The 20,584-nt window shown below is 45.9% G+C and overlaps 1 protein-coding gene and 1 long non-coding RNA gene across 7 annotated transcripts in view; one reads left to right on the top strand and one right to left on the bottom strand.

Annotated features, from left to right (window-relative positions):
• Positions 1-177, bottom strand: part of LOC113631492 (uncharacterized) — a 95,354-nt gene extending 95,177 nt beyond the window's left edge. Inside the window, exon 1 of the long non-coding RNA XR_003437352.1 lies at positions 70-177. This is a non-coding gene — a long non-coding RNA (uncharacterized LOC113631492). The remainder of the gene's footprint in view (positions 1-69) is intronic.
• ADHFE1 (alcohol dehydrogenase iron containing 1) overlaps positions 80-20,584 on the top strand; it is a 33,626-nt gene continuing 13,121 nt past the window's right edge. For 2 of the 6 annotated variants that reach the window (XR_003437351.1, XM_027127990.1), the window contains exons 1-11: positions 80-356; positions 6,700-6,737; positions 8,548-8,594; positions 9,243-9,353; positions 9,889-9,942; positions 10,318-10,472; positions 10,619-10,815; positions 12,540-12,617; positions 14,197-14,302; positions 17,611-17,763; positions 19,575-19,673. Coding sequence is in view for 5 of the 6 variants with exons in the window: in XM_027127990.1 (XP_026983791.1) it covers positions 142-356; positions 6,700-6,737; positions 8,548-8,594; positions 9,243-9,353; positions 9,889-9,942; positions 10,318-10,472; positions 10,619-10,815; positions 12,540-12,617; positions 14,197-14,302; positions 17,611-17,763; positions 19,575-19,673 (1,253 nt within the window). In the remaining variant the exon portion in view is untranslated. The remainder of the gene's footprint in view (positions 357-6,699; positions 6,738-8,547; positions 8,595-9,242; positions 9,354-9,888; positions 9,943-10,317; positions 10,473-10,618; positions 10,816-12,539; positions 12,618-14,196; positions 14,303-17,610; positions 17,764-19,574; positions 19,674-20,584) is intronic. The other 4 variants (XM_027127988.1, XM_027127989.1, XM_027127992.1 and 1 more) reach the window with 4 other exon arrangements.

Here is a 20,584-nt window from a genome sequence, read left to right as displayed (position 1 = left end):
GTCCCCAACTTGTGACATAGTTTATATAGAGACATAGGAAAGTATCCCAAATCCCTACGGAGCAGTTACCTGTGTGGCAATTTCAAAGGTGGATGGTGAGACTTTGCAGCTGGGGCAGTCGTAGTTCCGACTGGTGGGAAAATGGTCCTCTGCCAAGGGCTGTCGCTGGGGCCGGAGACCGCGGCGCGGGTGGGCGGAGGAGAGGCGCCGGCCGGGATTGGCCGGCGGAGGAGAGGCGGCGGCCGGGATTGGCCGGCGGCGGAGGGGGCGGGGCCGCGGAGAGAAGCACTCCGCACAGCCATGGCCGCTTCCCGCGACAGGGTAGCTCACTTGCTGAGGCAACTGCAACGTGCAGCGTGAGTGCGGGCGGCGCGGGCTGGCGGGCAGGGGATCTGAGGGTGCGGCCGAGCCCACGCAGCCCCCGGGGAGCAACTCACCCGGGCCGGCACGTTCTTCCTCGTGTTACTTCCGAGAATTTGGGGACCGCGTACCGCAGTGCGCGGCGGCCTGTACGGCGCTGTCTGCCAAGCAGCTAAGCAGCCAAACGGCCAAGCGCGGCGCGATAGGCTGCTTTTCCTCTGCCTGATCTGCGGTTTAGGAAAGTAAGGCCCAGCGAGGAGAGCGCCTGGTCCCAGATCTACGCAGGCAGCGGAGAGCTTGGAACAGTGACCCAGAGAAATGCATGTATCCAATCAACACATATGTATCGGGTGTATGTAATGTGCCCAAAACTATTCTAGGTGCCGGGGATACAAAGACGAAAGACTCTGCAGCAAAGTCTAGCAGGGAATTGCATGAGCGGACAGGAGTGAAACGGGCCTCCGCAGAATGCAGCGGACAGAGGGCGTAGAAGAGAGAGGGATGAGAGAAATCACCAGGAGCTTGACTCCCTGGCATGTACAGGGCAGTCAGGGTATTAAACGTTATGACACGTCTGACTCGCCCTCCAGAAATGCCGGGTACATAGTAGCTGCCTGATAAATACTTGTTGAATGTGCAGGTGCACAAGTCCGCCTGGGAACACAGGGGGAAAAAATGAGCTAACAGGTGGAGATAAATAGGGGGAAAGGACGGGACTAGAGAGGAATTTCAGGCAAAGGGAAGAGCAACACCAGAGACAAAAGCCGTAGTTCCAGGATCTAAAAGTAGCTAAAGACTGGACCTACCATGATAGGAGGACGTGAGGAAAGAAAAAACAGATGGCGAAAGACCATGAATTAGAAAATAGCCAAATTTACTGGGCACTTACCAAGCACAGGGCACTGTCCTACACACTTTACATGTACTACTACTAATAACTCTAATCCTTACAACAACGCTATGCCAAGCTGTATTATTATCCTTCTATTACAGACAAAGAAATAAAGGCATGGAGAAAAATAATTTGCCCAGTGTCATACACTAAGCAAGTGGCACACCCATAATCTGGACCCAGGTGTTCTGGCTTCACTATCCTTGTTCTCAGTCCTATGCTAAGGAATTTTAATTGTGTCCTGTAGATAACAGAAAGCTGTTGAAGCAATAGTCCTCACTGTGAAACATACTCTTTGAGATGCCCCATGAAAAAAGAATCCCATGGCCAGATAAGTTTGCGAAACTAACCAAATGCTGCATCACCCTGTGGAGCGTCAGGATATACGTCAGCACACGAAGGACACTGAGAGCTCCTGCAGGGAAGAAAAGAAACAAAAAGTTTAGCTGTATTTAAACTCTTTGTTCTAAACCTGTGTCATCACAGAACTCTTTATCAAGCAACCCCATTCATATCCCTTGGAACCAGTGTCACGTAGAACGTGTTTTTGGAATAGCTGCATGCAAAGGAGGGTGGCATGATTAGAATTAAGCTGAAGCTTTCTGGCGGCAGTGGAGAGGAAAGACTGGAGGTAATTGTCAGGCTCCAGCTAAAAGGCACCAAGGAGCGGCAGTTGGTACAAGAGGGTAGATGTAAGAGAGATGGAGATGTAAGAAAAATTGGTTAGAATCAGCAGGATTTTGTGTCTGATTAGTGAGACAGGAGAAGTGGAGTTTTCTGGCTGGGGCATCGGTAAACAGTGGGGCCATTTACCAACGTAGGGACTGTAAACTTTAGGAGGAAGATGATAATCATTTTGAGTTGGACATGCCTCACGTACATCCAGGTGAAGACCCCGAGCAGGTAATTGAATACATTGTTCTGGAGCTCGGGAGCGAGTTGGAAACACACCCATATAGAGAGAGCAGTTGACACCATGGATGTAGAAGCAAAGGCCTTGACAAACTGTATTCCTAGAAGAAAAGGGCTGAGGATGAAGTCCTGCGGAGCAGCACTGTGTGGTGCTTTGTTCTTTGCATTTTTTTTTTTTTTAATCCCATGTAGAAAGTGAGAGATTGCAGGTAAAAATCTTGGGAAATTGGGAAATGGTATCATTGGGCCCACGTTTTGCCCGGGGAAAGTCTGCCAGAGCTGAGGTAAAGCTGTGCCCACCTGCTTTGGACAGGGCAGCACTCCATCTTCCTGAGAGACAAGTCCCTCCACCCCAGGGCAGCCCACCGCTCAGTCCACACACACAGCAGCTGTGCTGACAGCCAGCTGCTCTGGCCTCATTTCCATTACCTGCTGGCCTCTTTAGGCACTTGGATTTGCACATGCTTTGCACTCTGACTGCTGGAAAAGGAACCAGCATTAAAGGATAGGAGGGGTGACCAAAGAGGTGAGAGGAAGGAAGGGAAGGAGGGAAGGACAGTTTGCAGTGCTCTCATCCCCAGGGTACCGCAGGGAACCAAGCAGCCTAACATCCATGGGACTTAAGTGTGTGTGGGGGGGGGGGGGGGGGGGGGGTCGGTGGGGTCAGGCAGGGCAGATAATAAACAATAAACTAGTAAGTAAAACTTAGAGTATATTTGATGCAGCTAGGTACTAAAAAGAAAGAGAAAGCAAAGGGGGATGGGGTGTTGGAGGAGAGGATGCAATTTTAAAGACAGAGAAAACCTCAACTACTTACAGTTTCCTGTGGCTGCTGTAACCAATTACCATGAACTTAGTGGCTTAAAACAACACACATTTATTATCTTACAGTTCTGAAGTTCAGAAGTCCAAAATCAGTTTTCCTGGGCCCAAATCAAGGTGTCGGCAGGGCCACATTCCCTTCAGAGGCTCTAGGGCAGAGTCCATTACCTTGCTTTTAACAACTTCTAGAGCTACAATGCCTGCATTCCTTTGCTGGTGGCCCCTTCCTCCATCTTCATAGCCAGCAACGTAGCATCTCGCTTCAGCGGTCACATTGCCGCCTTCTGTGTCAAATCTCCCTCTGCCTCTTTCTTAGAAGGACACTGTGATTACCTTTAGGGCCCACTCAGATGATCCAGGATAATCTCTCCATCTCAAGATCCTTAACACATCTGCAGAGTCCCTCTTGCCACACAAAGTAATATTGACAGGGTCCAGGGATTAGGACCGGAACAGCTTTTGGGCTCAGCTCAGCACACTCACCGGGGAAGTAACTGTTGCAAACCACGTGGCTCTCTGGGGACGTATCTGGAGTTGGAGCATGCCTGGCATGGTTTCAGAACAAGGTGTCTGGATCAGACTGAGCGAGAAGGAGATGAGGCCAGAGACACGGTGGGCATGTCGGGGTGGCCAAGGATGACCCTAAGGTTTTTGGCCTAAACAACCAAAGTTGAAGTTGTCATTAAGCTGGGATAAGGAAGAGGCTTTGAGGGGAAGACCAGGAGCTGAGTCTTAGGGACAATGTGAGACGCCTAATAGACATTCAAGTGACGATGTCGAGTAGGAAGTTGATTCTGGAGTTCAGGAGAGAAGTCTAAACAGAAAGAGTAAAGTGGGAGTCATCAACATAGAAGGTGATCAAGGCCATGAGACCAGGTGAGGTCACTCAGGGAGTGAGTGAGTGTGGTAAGAAAAGAGAAGGATCTACGGGCTGAACACTGGGACCCTCCAGCATTTAGAGTCAAGAGCATGAAAAGAAACTAGGCCAGGAGCAGGCAGTGCAGTAAGAAGAAAACCAGGGAACTGTGTCCTGGAAACCAAGGGAAGGAAGTATTTCCAGGGAGGAGGGAGTGAACGGGAGGATGCAAATGACAGGTCTGAACTGAGAACTGAGTGGTGTATTAGCACCGAGAGGAGGGCCTTAGAGACCTGGTAAGTTTGTCAGTGGAGACATGGGGCAAAGGCTCATTGGAAGATATTCCAGAGAGAATGGGAGAAGAGAAATTGGAGAGAGCAGGTGTAGTTGGCTGAAGGGAAGGGGGGAGGCGGGGGCAACAGTGGGAAAGGGAAGGGGGACAAGAGGAAGTTGTTGGTTGATGGTTGATATAATATGCGGAAGTCAACATTTTCCTACTGATGGATCAGATTTGGGGGCAGGGAGATTTTGATGACGCAGGAGAGGAAAGGAACAACTGTTGGTAGTGATGCTTGACGTTTAGTGCACAGGGGAGAGGTTGGCCTTTGCTAAGAGCGTGGCCAGTTTATTAATAATACCAGGAGGGAAGCCAGAATAATGGTGCCAGAGCCAGATGGTGGGTAGATAAGAGCCTTGCTCTAACCCTGCGGATTTCAGGGGCCCAAGGATGCGTGGGAGAAAAGGAAATGGAGTCAGTGGATGTAGGCGAGGAGGAGAGAACCAGCCGGAGGGGTTAAGAAGTTGAGAGTTTTAAGCATGAAACTCTTAAATATGATGACAAGGATCAAGTAAGGGGGAAGAGGCTAGGACGTACAGAACAGATGGAGGTCCCAAGACAGCAAGAGGGGGTGGGATTCAGACCACAACTAAGGAGTAAGAATGATGAATTGAGTGAGGTAGCCTGAAAACTTGAAATATATATAATAAAAAGAGAAGGGGGGATGGGTGCTCCCACAGTCCTTCGTGTTGGATAGCTTCAAGTTTGGATTTTTCCTTCCCTTTGAGTCTCTTTTTTTGTCCTGGAGGGGCGTAAAGCAGGGAAAGACCTCGAAAGTAGTGCCTTGTGAAGGACAACGCCAGGGCCTTGCCTAATGCCGGTGTTCCTGCGGGAGCCGGCAAATGTCTCAGACCCGCCGGGATGCTCTTGGGAAACAATTCCACGTGGCGTTCTCAGCCGTGCCCACCAGATGGCAGCCTCGGCTCATGGTGGCGCTCACACCCGCCCACGCCCGTTTTCACTTAATTCAGTTTTTGAGATCTTGACCGTCAGTGAGTTTAACCCTTTTCCTTCCTTCCCCCTGTCCCCTCTCAGATGTGTTCATTCTAAGTTTGCAGGCCGGGGGCAGGGGGGTGGTATGCACGCACGTACCTACTGGACTCACCGGGACAGGGTCCCCTGGGCAATAGAGAGAAACATAAACCCTTTTGCGAGGCTCAGTCGGATGGCGAACAGCAGGAAGAGAAGCCGGAGAGGAGACCGTCCAAGAAATCGGAGGCGACCAGGACAGGAAGGGATACGGAGGTCAAGGGAGGGAAAGTCTCGAAAGAGGAGGGCGTGGGAAATCCGTAGAGGAGCGGACTGAGAACTGAGCCGGGGTGAGGGATTCGGCGAGAAGGTGACAGATGTGACAGTAGGTGTGACAGTAATTTATGCGGACCCGGAGGGTGGGGCCGGGGAGGGGCCGAGCAGGCGGAGCCGAGAAGGGACGGAGGCGCGAGGTGATGACCAGGGTGGCCTGCAGGCCCACTGAGGGCTTCCGGAGGAAACGGCCCAAAGCCTGCTGGAAGAAAGACGAAACACCCTGAAGACAACGGGAAAATAACACGGAAAGTTCCGCGGGAGAAGGATGGGGAGATGAGGTGCGAGTAGTTAACACTGGGTCAATTTGGCCAAAGCTCCTAACCTAGGGAGAGCTAAGACCCCATCTTTTTGGGGGGGCTTAAACAATAGAAATTTATTTTTCCACAAATCCGGAGGCTAGAAGTCTGAGATCAAGGTGTCAGCGGGGTTGGTTTCTTCTGAGGTCTCTCTCCTTGGCTTGTAGACGGCCGTCTTCTCTCTGTGCCTTCACGTGATCTTCCTCTGTGTGCGCCTTGCGTTATATGAGATTCCACCTTGCTAGCAGGTTCGCTCTGGAGACTCTCCTTGCTGACCTGATGAAGTAAGTGGCCTTGCTGGCCCAGGAATTCCAGGTGCCGTCTAGGAACTGAGGGCAGTCTCCAGTGGACAGCCAGCAAAGAGCCAAGGCCTCAGTCCTATAGCTCTCCGCGCCGGTTCCTCACGTCCCCCGGAGTCGCCAGAATGGGTCTGCGAGTTGCTGCGTCCATGTAGGTCCCGAGGCGGCAGTGGCCGCCGGGAATCAACCCGATGAAGCCAGGAGGCGGACAGAAGTCTTTTGGGAGAGCGCGCAGCGAGGCCTCGGGTGCCCGGCCGGAGAGGCCCTCAGGCGATGCCGGAGGGAGTCCAGCGCCTGTCCCGGGTCCTCACCTGGCCTGCCGGTGGGGACGGGGACGGGGCACCCTCCCTTACACCTTCCTGTAGCCCCAGAGCGCTCATCCCAGCTCCCCGCATTTAACTATAGCTTGAGAAATAAGTGGAAGAACGATCCTACAATGCTAGAAAGACTCCGAGTCAACTTTTTGTCCATGGTGATTTCTGGCTTTTTCTGTCGTGGGGTGTTTGCTGTAGCTACTACTCTGATAGCCTCTTAAGACCAGAATGCAATGTGTGTTACTTTAAGGCTTCTTATATTCTGGTTTTCTGGTTTCACGCTACTTTTTCTTTTCGTTTCCCTAGATGCCAGTGCCCAAGTCATTCTCATACTTACTCCCAAGGTAATAATACATTTTGTGTTTAGCCACAATTTCAGTTTCCACTGTTGGCAATACATTTGGGCAAAGTGTAAAGTAAGGGAATCAAGGCATGTGATAGGAAGGTTGGTGAAAATTTTCACTTGAAATTGGTAGTATGAAGTTCTAATTACACTATCTCAGCTGAATGTATGCTACTGATTATGTTTTTGGCTCAAATATATATTTAATGCTATTTACAATGTCTTTCTATTTTAAACAGAATTATTTGCCAAAGCTAAAAGTGGTGACACAAATAGGATTTTAGGGTTGTCTGAGCTCATCAAACAGAATTAATCAAGATGAAATCTCTGAAAGGTTCTAATACATCCCCAAAGAAGAGTCCGAAGAACAATGTGGTTCCCAGAAGGAAAAAAATTGCTTGGATCAATTTTTAAAATAACACTCTATTTCTTAATAATTAAAAATGACAAAAGTTTTCAGTTCCTACAAACATCTTCATTCTTACCAACTCCATTGTCCACAGAGCAGTGGGCAGCTCATTGTAGCTTCAACGTGTCCTCAGAATGTCACATGAATTATACTGACACAAAAACAGATTTCACCTCTTAGGAGAAAAGGTCAAATCTAAACAGTGGTAAGGGATGGAAGGGAGGGGCCTGCCCACACAGGATCCTAAGCAGAAACTCACAAAGAAGGCTGTTGGGATTAGAACAGATAGAGTAACTAACTGAGGGCTTTTTCCTGCCTAGAGAGTGACTCATCCTTCAGGACCAGCCAAGGGACCTCCCCCCCCAAGTCATTAACAGCCATCCACTAAGCAGAAGCGTGCCGTGCCTTCCAGGCCCTCATGGACACATGCAGAATTTTGTCTTCAGCTGATTTTCTGCAATTCTTAATTGGTTTCAACAAAGAATCAGTAATTTTCCTATTTGGGGCTATAAAATTAGTAATTTAGAGAAAGATAATCTCAGTGTTTTCTAGGATCCAATTTATGTCTTTTCCTAAATTTTAGTAACAGGAGTAATAGATTATTTCTTTAAAGCCTGTTGAGATCAAAGAAATTTGGATTATGATTAAGGATACCCTCGCCAAAGGTAGATTTTTGTCCCGTTGTGATCTGTCTTGTAAAAAAAAAAAAAAAAGGTAGTAAAAATTGTTCTGTAGACTTTTTTCAATCTTATGACTGGTCAAGACTGATAAAATAAGTAGATGAAAACAAAGATAAAACCCACTAAGTAGAGGCCTCTTATTGTTCCAATATAACAGAAAATCATTTTTGCCATAACGAAACCTGATATTTTGTAAAGAAATATCAGGTTATAAAAATTTTTAAATTTCCCAAAGAAAACTAAATAGCTTACATGTATAAGCTTGAGAAATATAAATATCTCACTGTGATAAGTACCCCCCATAGAGAAAATCTTAATTTAAACAAATTATCACAGTTGCTATAAGGAGTGTAAGCAGGACTCCAATTAATGAATTTACTAAGAGTTGTTCCCTAATAATAATTGAACTCTAGAGTCTAGAGGATTTTTTTCTAGTGGATTTTTACACATTATGTTTTCAAAAGTATATTTTAATTTCAACGGAGAAAAGATTTTAAGTAACTTTATTTTCACACACTCTGCATCAAGCTAGCGTTACATTCTCTTAAAATGCAGGTTTTAATTTTAATCTAATAGGCAACAATGAAACCTGAAAAATGTATTTTAGGTAAGGCTTCAAGGGAAACGTTTATATTCACGGCTGAAAATCCAATTCACTATCAAATGACAGTATTTTTGCTCTGTTTTTGAGGCTACTCTGATGCTAATTTTTACATTTCTAGCTCCTGGACTTTCACCTTCTGGGAAAACAACAGATTATGCCTTTGAGGTAGATTTAATCATTCTTTCTTTCTTTTATGAATGACTTGAAAGAAATACAGTCAGAGTATTTTGCTAATGCATTATTATCTCATTTGAAGTCTGTTATTAATAGATGTTCCCTAACATTATTTTATCAGCACCTATTTCGCAAAGTACTTTTCCAGGATAATGGAATATAAATCTTCTGATAACACAAGTAATGTGTAGAATACTGTTTTCTGTACAGCCATTAAAATAGAGCAAATTCCCAGTTCTACGAACTCTCCAACTTGTATGATAAATCTTCTTTAGTTTCGTAATTATAACAACTCCAAAAGAGGTGCAAGTAATCAGTTGAAGCAAGAATAACGGAACAGTTAATTCCGATGAATTTTTATCATACTGTAATTACATAATTGTTTGTATAAATCCCTGTCTCCTCCTAGTTCAGGGGTCATAAATTAAAATGTGACCAGAGGCCTGACAGTTAGTCATTCCAGGAGCAGGCTGGGGGAGGATGGTGCTGAGTTTGCTGAGAGCACAGGCCCATCTCAAGGGTGCAGCCTGCCCTCAGCCCCCTGTGATTGCAGCCACACTGGAATGCAGCCCGGTGCTGCCCGATTATTCAAGAGAGATAGAAACCCAGATGGTCACATTGCTTTTTATTTTTAATTAGATAATAAGAGTCATTATCGAAACCAAGAAAAAAAAAGAGAAGAAGAAATTTAAACATAACATCGATCAAACAAAACATGTCTTCAGGCCAAAAGCGACCCATCATGCATTGGTATAAGAGCTCTTCTCTCAGCTGTAAACTTTATGAGGCCGTGTTTCTCTTGTTCGTAGTTGTGTTACCAGAGCCTAGCACATGCCTGGAATATAGCAGACACTCAGTAGTGTTGGTTGGATGGGAGGATGGATGGATGGATGGATACACGCATGCAAGGGTGGTTGGATAGATGAATGGTTGGAGGAGTGAATGAAGGCACTAAAAATACACAAAGATAACAACGTTTACCTTGGAAAATAAGAAGATATTTGTTCATTTAAGTGTGGAGGCAAGAAGAGGCAAGCATTTCAAGTTGAGGCAACAATTGAGAGATTATGATATATTTGGGAAAAAATACATAATTCCAGTGTGACTGGAGCCAACGTTTGCTTAAAGAAGTACGATGAGTGTGAGGCCAGATGCGATGACCTAGAATGCCATGCTGGGGAATATATACTTTATTCTCTAGACAATGGGGAACCATTTCAGGGTTTTAGAAGTGAAATGACCAACTCTCTAAACACCCATCCCCTAAATCTCTTTTTATTTCCAGATGGCTGTTTCAAACATTAGATACGGAGCAGGAGTTACAAAGGAAGTGGGCATGGCAAGTATTTAAGATTTCTACAGTCTTCTACTATAAACGTTACACTGATTTGATTTTATTTAGGCTTTTTTAAAAACATTTATTTATTTATTTGGTTGCACTGGGTTACAGCATAGGGGCTCCTTAGTTGTGGCATGCAAACTCTTAGTTGCAGCACGCATGTGGGATCTAGTTCCCTGACCAGGGATCAAACCCAGGCCCCCTGCATTGGGAGTGCGGAGCCTTATCCACTGCACCACCAGGGAAGTCCCTGTATATTTTAAAACAAGTACAAATTGACAGCAGTTGAGTCTTTTGTTTTGGACTCAATGTTAAGTTTGCCAGAAGTATCTAGTGTAATCAAACCTAACTTATACATTATTTTTGTTATTGTAGGACCTACAAAACATGGGTGCTAAAAATGTTTGTTTGATGACAGACAAGAACCTCTCCCAACTCCCTCCTGTACAGACAGTGATGGATTCCTTGGTGAAGAATGGCATAAACTTTAAGGTTTATGATAATGTGAGGGTGGAACCAACCGATAGAAGGTATTCTTTGATTGTCCTTAAATTTACTTTAAGCAGAAGTCAGCACATACCAATGTTGATTGAAACTTGCCCCAGGCCTTATTTAATGGCTCGGCAATTTATTTCTGAAAAACCCGACATATGGCCTTTATTTTCCCTTCTCCAAGCTTCATGGAAGCTATTGAATTTGCCAGAAGGGGAGCTTTTGATGCCTACGTGGCCATGGGTGGCGGCTCCACCATAGACACCTGCAAAGCCGCTAATCTGTATGCATCCAGCCCTGACTCTGATTTCCTGGACTACGTCAATGCTCCCATTGGGAAGGGAAAGCCTGTGACTGTGCCTCTTAAGCCTCTGATTGCAGGTAAAGACTGTTTGTCTCTTTTATTTTGCAACTGGCAAAAGGCCTCAGGAAAGACACAAGCCAGTAATTTTTGGGTGTATGTTTTCCAAAGTTTCCTGATTTCTTCATTTCCATATAGTACCTTGTTTGGAGATTGAAACAGAGAGCCATTCATTCATGTTTAAAATTCTGATTTTCATTATTGCACAGACAGAGAAAATTTGGGTCACTAGTAGGAAAGTTTGCAGAGTTAAGCTATGAAGTCACTATGTGGAAGAGAAGGGAAGGTCATCGTCTATAGATTATTAGATCCTCCTGTGGGCAGGTTTGTCTTCTGAGCCCCTCTAGGTTTTGTCCCACTTTGCCAGCCACTGTGGAGTTTAAGGGGAACGTTCCCTTTTATTTTTCTGATGTTGACTCAACCCTTTCTTCCACCTAATGGCTCCTCAGCTGACCTGGGGCTTTGTCTCTGCCCTGGGACATGTGGCCAGCGTGGCCTCGTCACTCTGGGCGACACCTGCTCTGTGGCTGCCAGGGCACAGACACGCACATCCAAATTAGAATCGCTTGTCTGTTCCACACAGACCTTGGGACGTTTCTGTCTTGTCTTCCCTCCCATTTTATGGCTGTCAGCATATCACTGTCTAAAGTCTTACATCTAAAATGTACTAGCTGGACAATATCAGGGGGTTTTTTTAATTTAATTAATTTATTTTTATACTGCAGGTTCTTATTAGTTATCTATTTTATACATATTAATGTATACATGTCAATCCCAATCTCCCAATTCATCCCACCACGCCCACCCCCAGGAAAATATCAGTGTAAAGTCTTGTCCTCTCTCTCCTCCCGCTCTCCTACTCCCACTGTGAACGGGCCCTGTGATGGGGCAGGAGTGAGTTGACAGCGGATGAACTGCTTTGACGTGAATGAGTGATCAGCAGGGGGCAGCATAATTGATGTCTGGCAAATGGAACCCTCTGGTGAAACTGTGTCAGCATCACACAGAGGGGTGATTAGTGAAGTTTAGAAACTTGACAGAACTACAAAACCGCAGAGTCCAGCAAAGGCAGAGTGTTACTGTTCTTGCTGCCAAGAGGGAATAAAGATGTCTTTTAGAGACGGCAAATACGAGTTTTCTTCCCAGAGATGCCGAGAGGCCTGCTTTTGAATTCCCAACTGCAGCTGCTTAAGCTCTGACGCTAGAGGAGCCCGAGGCTCCCAGAACTCCTCCCTGTTAATACAGAAACAGACATCACACATACACGTTAAACACACATGCGTGTAATACAGACATGGACATCATGCATACATATTAAGCATACATACATGTTAGTGTCAATACGGATATCAAACATACATGCTAACACAGATACAGGCATCATGCATACATATGAACTGCACGTACGTTAGGTTTACATGCATGTTAATGCAGACATAGACACCATACATGCCAAACATGCATGTGTATTGATGCAGACACTGCCATCACACACATATGTTAAACACGGATGCTGGCATGTTAATGCCAACACAGGCATCAGACCTGTTACTCACATGTTAATGTAGACACAGTCATACACATTAAGCATACATGCATGTTAATACAAATACAGACATCAGGTGAGCAAACAAGGGCAGCAAAGCTTTCTCCTCTAACCTTGCTCCTTATTTCCTAAGACTTAATTATCTCCACTGACCTTTATTTAGATGCTTTATTAAAACTGACATTTTTTTTGTTCAAGTCCCAACTACCTCAGGAACTGGGAGCGAAACTACTGGAGTTGCCATTTTTGACTATGAATGCTTGAAAGTAAAGACTGGTAAGAACTTTTGCCCATAAAAAATTTTTTTTAATTCTCTCTCTTACCTTTCAACCAACTCCACCCCCTTTTCTTTAACCCTAATATTTAAAATTCAAGGAGTTACAGAGTTAAGGAAAGGGTATGTACATAGACACATTTTCTTTCTTTTCCCACATACATATAAAAAATATGAAGCAGTCTAATAAACACGTTTTTGAGAATTACCTACAAAAGCTTATTGAAATGCCATGAATCTTAATTGGCCATTTTTCTGCCCAAGTTAGTGACTATAGATCAGTGATAAGTGGTTATTCCCTTTCTCAGACATCTTTTTTACATTCTAACTCAATTTCATTGAGGTGTAATTTTTATATAATAAAATGTATACATTTTAAGAGTCTAGTTTGATGAGTTTTGACAAATATATACCACAAGTACCCACCACCCCAGTCAAGATACAAAACATTCCCACTTCTCCAGAAAGTTCCCTCATGCTCCTTCCCAGTCAATCCCTCCAGCCCCATTCACAAGTAACCACCATTCTGCTTTCTACCTTCTTTGTCATCTTTATCCTGTCTTCTTCTCTGACTCTCAGCTAATGTAGGGGAAATGTCCCTCACCTTGAGTCTGGTTCAATATCCTTCTTCCAGGCCTTCGTAGTGGAATAGATTGGCATTGAACTGCACAAATATGGTAACTTCTCTTTTTAAATTACATTATCCTTTGACATTGTTAAAGATAATAATAACAGAAACCAACACTTAAATACTACCTTAAATTTTTTTAAAGACTTTCCCGTCGTATTATCTACTGTGATCCTTACAACAGCTCCGGGAGGGATGGAAGCCCTGTGTTATTAGAGTCTAATCTTACAGAGAACTCAGAAAGGCCCAGACACGTACCAAAGACGTGCAGCAAATCACAGAGCAAGGACCCAAACCAGTGGTTTGCTAGTAAACCAGCTCTCCAGAGTTTAATGAGTAAATAAGCCCTGAGAGCTTATTTACTTCCCTGGAGCTGGGAAGACATGGGTATAGTGGCTCGTGTAAACTGCAAGGGGCTTCGGCCGCTGAAAAACCTGGTTTCTGACCCCAAATCTCTTCCCGCTAATCCTTGCTGCCTCCCTATATGAGAATGAATCTTATCTCATATTTTAATTTTTTTTAAAGGCTAATGAGATCTGGAGACTTATGGTATATTTTTTTTAATTAATTAATTAATTAATTTATATTTGGCTGTGTTGGGTCTTCGTTTCTGTGTGAGGGCTTTCTCTAGTTGCGGCAAGCAGGGGCCACTCTTCATCACAGTGCGCAGGCCTCTCACTATCGCGGCCTCTCTTGTTGCGGAGCACAGGCTCCAGAGGCGCAGGCTCAGTAGTTGTGGCTCACGGGCCCAGCTGCTTCGCGGCATGTGGGATCCTCCCAGACCAGGGCTCGAACCCGTGTCCCCTGCGTTAGCAGGCAGATTCTCAACCACTGCACCACCAGGGAAGTCCTCATGTTTTATGTTTTTTAGGATAATTTGTTACCCTAAAGTTATTTAAATTTTTAAAAATTGTGTACGTACCTATAGCCTCTGTTGAAAATCCCTGCCTTAGGTATTGCTTCGCGAGCCATCAAACCTACACTGGGCCTGATCGATCCTCTGCACACCCTGTACATGCCTGAGCGGGTGATCGCCAACAGTGGCTTCGATGTGCTTTGGTAGGTACCCATGCCACCTGCAGGGGCTCTGCCGGTACTCGGTTGACGGACAGTATTTTACTGCTGAAAGCCCTTGTTAAGCACTCACTGATTGTGTGCCACAACAGCGCTGGCTTTGGCTGTCATTATCCCCTTTCCCGAGTGACAAAGCTAAGCTGTAAAGATGAGGTGAGGTCCTAGGTGAGCCACAAACCTGCTGTTTGGGATGGACCGGCCCAGCCACAGCTGCAGCCACGGGGGCACAGGGAGGGGAGCAGCGGCAGCTGGCAGGCAGCATCTCAGACCCACAGCACTGCCTCTGCTGCACTAACCAGGGGATGCCAGGGCTGCAGCCTCAGGCACACAGCAGGGGCGGCAGCGCCCACCGCCGGAGCTGGAAGGGCTCGCTGTCGGCACTTCACACGCATCATCACTTCACCATGGCTCTGTGCCACACAGAAAAGAAAACTGGGCTGGAGGTGTTGAGCAGCTTGCCCAGGGTCACACCACGTGCTCCCCGGGCTTCATCTGCCATGTGCTGACGGCTCCCTCATCAGTGTTTCTGCCACAGGCCTCGCTCCCGAGCTCTGGGCCCTGCGTTCCAGCGGCATCACGGGGACCCACGGGTGCTCCACATTCACCTGGTCCAAAAGACCCTATTCCACCCACTTGCACATGCACATTTCTTCTCATTTTAACATCTCTGAAATCAAGGCATATCTGTATATCTGTGGCATGGCAGTATGGTTTTCTTCCTCAGTGGTCCTTTTTTTTTTTTAACGGTGCATCTTATAAAGCATGGCATCTTGAAGTTGATGAAATCTTACAATTCTCTCAATCCCCCCACCCCTCACAGCTTCCCCTCCTGGGTCCCTGACCTTAGCGAGCAGCAGGACCCAGTATGGACTTCTCCCTCGCCGCGTGCCCACACTGAGCCACAGAGCCCCTCTCTTGTCCAACTCAATCTCTCCCATCTGCTCCCGCCTCAGCTCAGGCCTGCCCCAGCTCTTGCCGGGACAGTATCCAATCTCCTTATCAGTCTCCCTGCTTCCATCCCACAGTCCTTCTGTCTGTCCTCCATACTGGCCTCAACAAGCTTCCAGAATGCAATATGACCACCGTGCATACACATGGGCATTTATACACACACACAAACACACACACACACACACACACACACACACACACACACACACACCCCTCTACCTTACAAGTCTGTCATTGCCTTTCCACACCTACTGTCTGAAAGCCAAAGTCCCTGGAATGTCCCCAGTGCTGAGCACTTTATCTGCTTGGAGAACTCTTCTTTCACTTTGCACTGGAGCATTCTGTCATTGATGGAGCCTTTCTGACCCTCCCCTCCCCTCCCCTCTCCTTAAGAACCACTCTGTCCTTTGCTCTTACCCACTGGGGGCCTGTGCATTGCTTCGGAGACACCACTCTTCACACCCCAGTCTCCCTCACTGCACCGCGGGCTTGGCAAGGACAGGACCATCTCATGCGCTTCTCCATCCCTACTCCTTGGCACAGGGACCGTCACGTCATTGGTACTCAATTAACAACTGTCGAGTGAAGTTCACAGAAGCAGGAGGCAGCAGAGTTAGGATTCACATCCAGGTCTACCCAAGTCCATGGTCTGCTTTTCTTACTGCATTACACTGCCCGCCAAGAGACTGGAGAAAACTGTGTCCAACTCCATTCTGGTCAATGTTGTCAGTACTCTGAAGAGTTGTCCTCTGATAACTTGGAAATAAGATTACGCTCCCTAGCTGTGAACTGCATAATAAACATATAACAGACTAAAGCAGTCATGTTTAAATGAATGACTCACAGACCCAAAGACTTTGCTGTCAGTAAAAGCGGGGAGTGGGCTCAGAAGAAAGGGGAGTGATGGCAGTGGCCCCTCCAAGGACTGACCACGGGAGAGCGCACGTGGCCCGAGGAGTCTGCCCCTGAGGCCCAGCAGCCTGTTCTGAAGATGGACACACCCTTGTATTCAACCTTAGAGGCAGTTCCCCTCGTGAGGGCTCCATGGGCTTTCTGACCAGAATTGGGCATCCATAGACTTGCCAATAGGGAGAATGGATACCTAGAAGACTCAGGTGTCTGTCCCCCTTAGCAGTTATATTTCTTGTTATAAATCAATAATCAGACTTCCAGGTTTTACACATAGTTTCTGTGAGCTCAGCTCAGTGAATCTGCCCTTAAAGACAGATCTGATCTTGTGCCCAGAATCAAGATGCACAGCAGGGCAGAGGTTTAACTCTGCACCTTGGTGGACTCATCAGCACCCCGTCCACCCCACGTGGACACCTCCTTCTTGCCTTGCCCAGATTTTCTGTCTAGAACCACAAACCCATAGCTTTTGTCCACCAACTAATTCTTTTTGAAGTTCTAATACTTTTTCAAAAGATGTTATCTGCTTCACACATGTAGAAGTAAATTCTCCATTCTAAGACTGAAAACTATAACTCATGCGCAAAGTAGTTCATGTTATACTGTGTTCCCAACAAATCGCTGATCTAGATGATTGTGTTTATTCTCATCTTCTGCAGTCGATTAGCTAGAATTCATGGCAGGCCAGTAGGTAAAGGAAGCTCTGACGCTTTATTCTTAAAACAGCCAACCCTGAATTTAGAGCAGGTAAGAAGAAAGAATTAGATTTTTTGTTCAGGCCAAGAATTAATAATAATGGTGAATGATAAGTTTTACAAAGTGCTGGTACTTTACATATGTGAACTTAATTTTCACAGCAGCACCATGAAGAAAGACATACAATGATTTATCCTCATCTTAGGATCACAGGGAGGATGGTGACTCCCCTCAGGCCCACAGTGGGAAAGTCTGGTGCCAGAATTTACATCAGGGGGGCCGACCCACTGCACTGCACTCTCACAGGAGGCTAGTGTAACTATGACCCTTCTTGGATGGGTAATATGGTGTCTGATCAATGCAAGGTATAAAATGGTAAATATACTTTAGAAGGAAGTCATTTTTCAGATTCAGTGCTCTTCTTGATGACTTAAATGTTTAAAAATTCAACATCATAAAGATATACTGGCACTAGAAAGGAACCATATGTAATCTTATACATACTGGTCAAAACCACTGTAGTGCTGTTAATGTCAACTTCCCTGTGTTAATTGCTATAATAAGCAATGACTGTCGTGGACAAGAGGCTGATTAGTGACATGAGTTGTGCTTATCAGCACTACAGAGCATATCCACAGGGGAGTGAGCCCCGAGCATTCTGAGACGGTTTGGGATCTGAATGGAGGAAAGGAGGAAAAGGATGCTTTCAACTGTGTGTTTTAAATATTCCTTGTTAGTCACGCCCTGGAGTCCTACACTGCCCTCCCGTACCACATGCGGAGCCCCTGCCCTGCAAATCCCATCACTCGGCCAGCCTACCAGGGCAGCAACCCCATCAGTGACATTTGGGCAGTCCACGCGCTGAGGATCGTTGCTAAGTACCTGAAGAGGTATGTCGCCCGGAGGGGACGGAAACGGAACAGAAAAGCCGCTTTCCACCTTCCCGTGAAATGTGGCGCACCAGATCCTGAAATGTCCTGAGCAAGCCCGCTCACCAAAACAATCAGTCACTGTACGTACAGAAGCACCAGAGACCAGCAACCTCTGGAGGGAGCCCCATGAGGACAGATGAAAACTGGATCCTTTGCTCTGAAAAGGCAAAGATCATGAGGGGACAACATAGGAGCCCCTAATTTATGAAGGATGCAGGTAGAAGGTTTATTCATCAAAGCCTCAAAACCAAACCGGGGGGAGGGGAGATGTCCTTTGAGGTCTGGCTACCAAGGGCAGAAATGAGAACCACAGATGAGACAGATGTTGGCCCTGCCCCATCAGGCCCTGTCCAGAGGCACACGGGGTGGACCCATGAGCAAACGCACATGAACTCAATTTAAGAAATAAATGTGTAGAGATGTCTGTCCTGGGAGATATGAAAGCCTTCCTGAAAAGATTCCTAAAAGGTTTGGAAAGATTTATGCATGAAATAGCCATAATAGACCCTTGAGAGAGAGCACAGATATACTTAGAGATGAAAACTGATCCCTCAGACATTAAGACTCGTGCAAAGTCGAACTCCCCTTTGTATTTATACACAGCGGAGGGCAAGAACGGGCAGGTTAGGACTAGATGTGAGCGCGGTGCCTCCTCGGCCTGGAGGGGGAGGGGCCTAGGACAGCATTTTGTAGTAGAGGCAGGGGAGGGACACAGAACTGTCTCCAGCTCGGAGCCCAGCAGGGAGGATTTGTCTGGGTAGAAGCAGATGCAGATGATGGCCAGCCAGGTGTCTGACGGGGACACAAGGCTTGGCATGGCCGCTGTGGGAGGTGAGGGGGCGAAATGCACAGAAGAGAGGCTGAAGCTCCCTCACCTGCTGTCTCACCTTGTTATCTGGGAATAAGGAACGAACACTGGGTTTCGGAAAGAGACACACATGCCTAACTACTCCAGATGAAAGGAGGAAAAGGGCTGTGGCACTTTTATTTCATAGCAAGAGCCCTTACTCCAGGCAGGATCACAAAAAACCATGCAGGAAGGGGTGCCCTTGGCTGTCTTAGGGTTCCTCCCTGGGGCAGGGTTTCCAAGCCCTGGAGCAGGAAGGCTGAGCTGCATCTGAAAGGGGCCTTTGAGAATTTGCTTTTCCAAAGTGGCACTGAGGAGGGATGGAGCAAGTGAAGGCTTGTCCTACAACAACATCCCACGTCCACAGTAATAAGTATTAAAATAACATGTGCAATTTCCACAGATACCAAAAGAGGTCTCCAGTGGGTCCGATTTGGGGTGGTATCACAGAGAGAAAGATGTCTGGGCAGCTCATTTGGCCAGTAAGTAGCCCCAGGCGACAGGGACTCACTCCAGCAAACCAGCCTGGGCCCTGGGCCTTCTGAGTATGTGTTTACTCTGAGTCCACTCACAGCCGCGATCAAGGTCATTGACAAGTGAAGAAGAAGAATGAGTCTCAGGGCGCTTTTCTTGAGCAGCTTTCATAGTCCAAGGGTCAGTGCTTTCTTCCCCTGGCACTTTTATCCCATGAGCAGCCTGACAGCATATTTATTATGCCTTTGCTCAAACTGTTGATGAGAAAATATGTTTCCCTTTGGTTTTCGTCTAGAAGACAAGGTGTCATTTGAATAACTTGCCTAATTTTTCTTCCTATCGGGTAGCATTTCTTTTTTTTTTCCAGATCTTTCCCTAAGGCGGCTCTTTATTCACTAGGAAATGCCAATGTAGATGTGTTATTGTTAGGTATTGATGTCCTCCACAGGGCTGTCAGAAATCCTGACGATGTTGAAGCAAGGTCTAATATGCACTTGGCAAGTGCTTTTGCTGGCATTGGCTTTGGAAATGCTGGTGTTCATCTGTGGTGAGCAAATTTGAGATTTTATTTCTTCACCTAAAGCTATTGCCCTTAAATTTTTTAAATGTTTATAATTTAGGACATGTGGTCAGATTTTAAATATGTTATAGAAAGAAGATATTTAACTTTGTGTCCCATAATATTTTCTTAATTCAAATGCAGTTTATCGGTCATAGATTTTTTTTCTTTTTGGTAACAGCTTTTTTGAGCTATTAATTATTCACATACTATGTAATTCACCCATTTAAAACTTTCAGTGGTTTTTAGTCTATTCACAAAGTTGTGCTACCATTACCACAATAAATTTAGAACATTTTATCACCTTGAAAAGAAATCCTGTACCCCTTAGCTGTCGCCCACCAATCCTCCTATACCCCCAGGTCTTAAACAACTACTAATCTACTTTCTGTCTCTGTGGATTTGCAAATTCCAGACATTTCATATAAATGGAATCATATAATATGTGATCTTTTGTGCCTGGCTTCTTTCACTCAGCATCATGTTTCCATGGTTCATCCCATGCACATATTAGTACTTCTTTCCTTTTTACTGCCAAGCAATTTTCCATTGCACCGATATACCACATTTTATTTATTCATTCATCACATGATGGACATTTGTGTTGTGTCCACTTTTTTGGCTACTATGAATATTGCTGCTTGAATAGTCATGTACAAGTTTACCTGGTGGACATATGTTTTTATTTCTCTTGAGTATATACCTAGTAGTGGAATTGCTGGGTCATATGGTAACTCTGTCTAAATTCTGAGGCACTGCCAGGCTGTTTTCCACAGTGGCTGCACCATTTTACATTCCCACCAACAGTGGATGAGGGTTCTGATTTCTCCACATCTTCATCATGTGTCATGGGTTTTTAAAACGTCAAACACAGGATTTTTTTTCTCCTAATCTCTCTC

This window comes from Aethalodelphis obliquidens, unplaced genomic scaffold (genome assembly GCF_003676395.1).
Source record: "Aethalodelphis obliquidens isolate GAN/ISIS:26980383/991018 unplaced genomic scaffold, ASM367639v1 scaffold33, whole genome shotgun sequence".
Taxonomy (NCBI): Eukaryota; Metazoa; Chordata; class Mammalia; order Artiodactyla; family Delphinidae; genus Aethalodelphis; species Aethalodelphis obliquidens.
The sequence above is the reverse complement of the archived record's forward strand: the minus strand, read 5'-3'. Positions and strand labels throughout refer to the sequence as shown.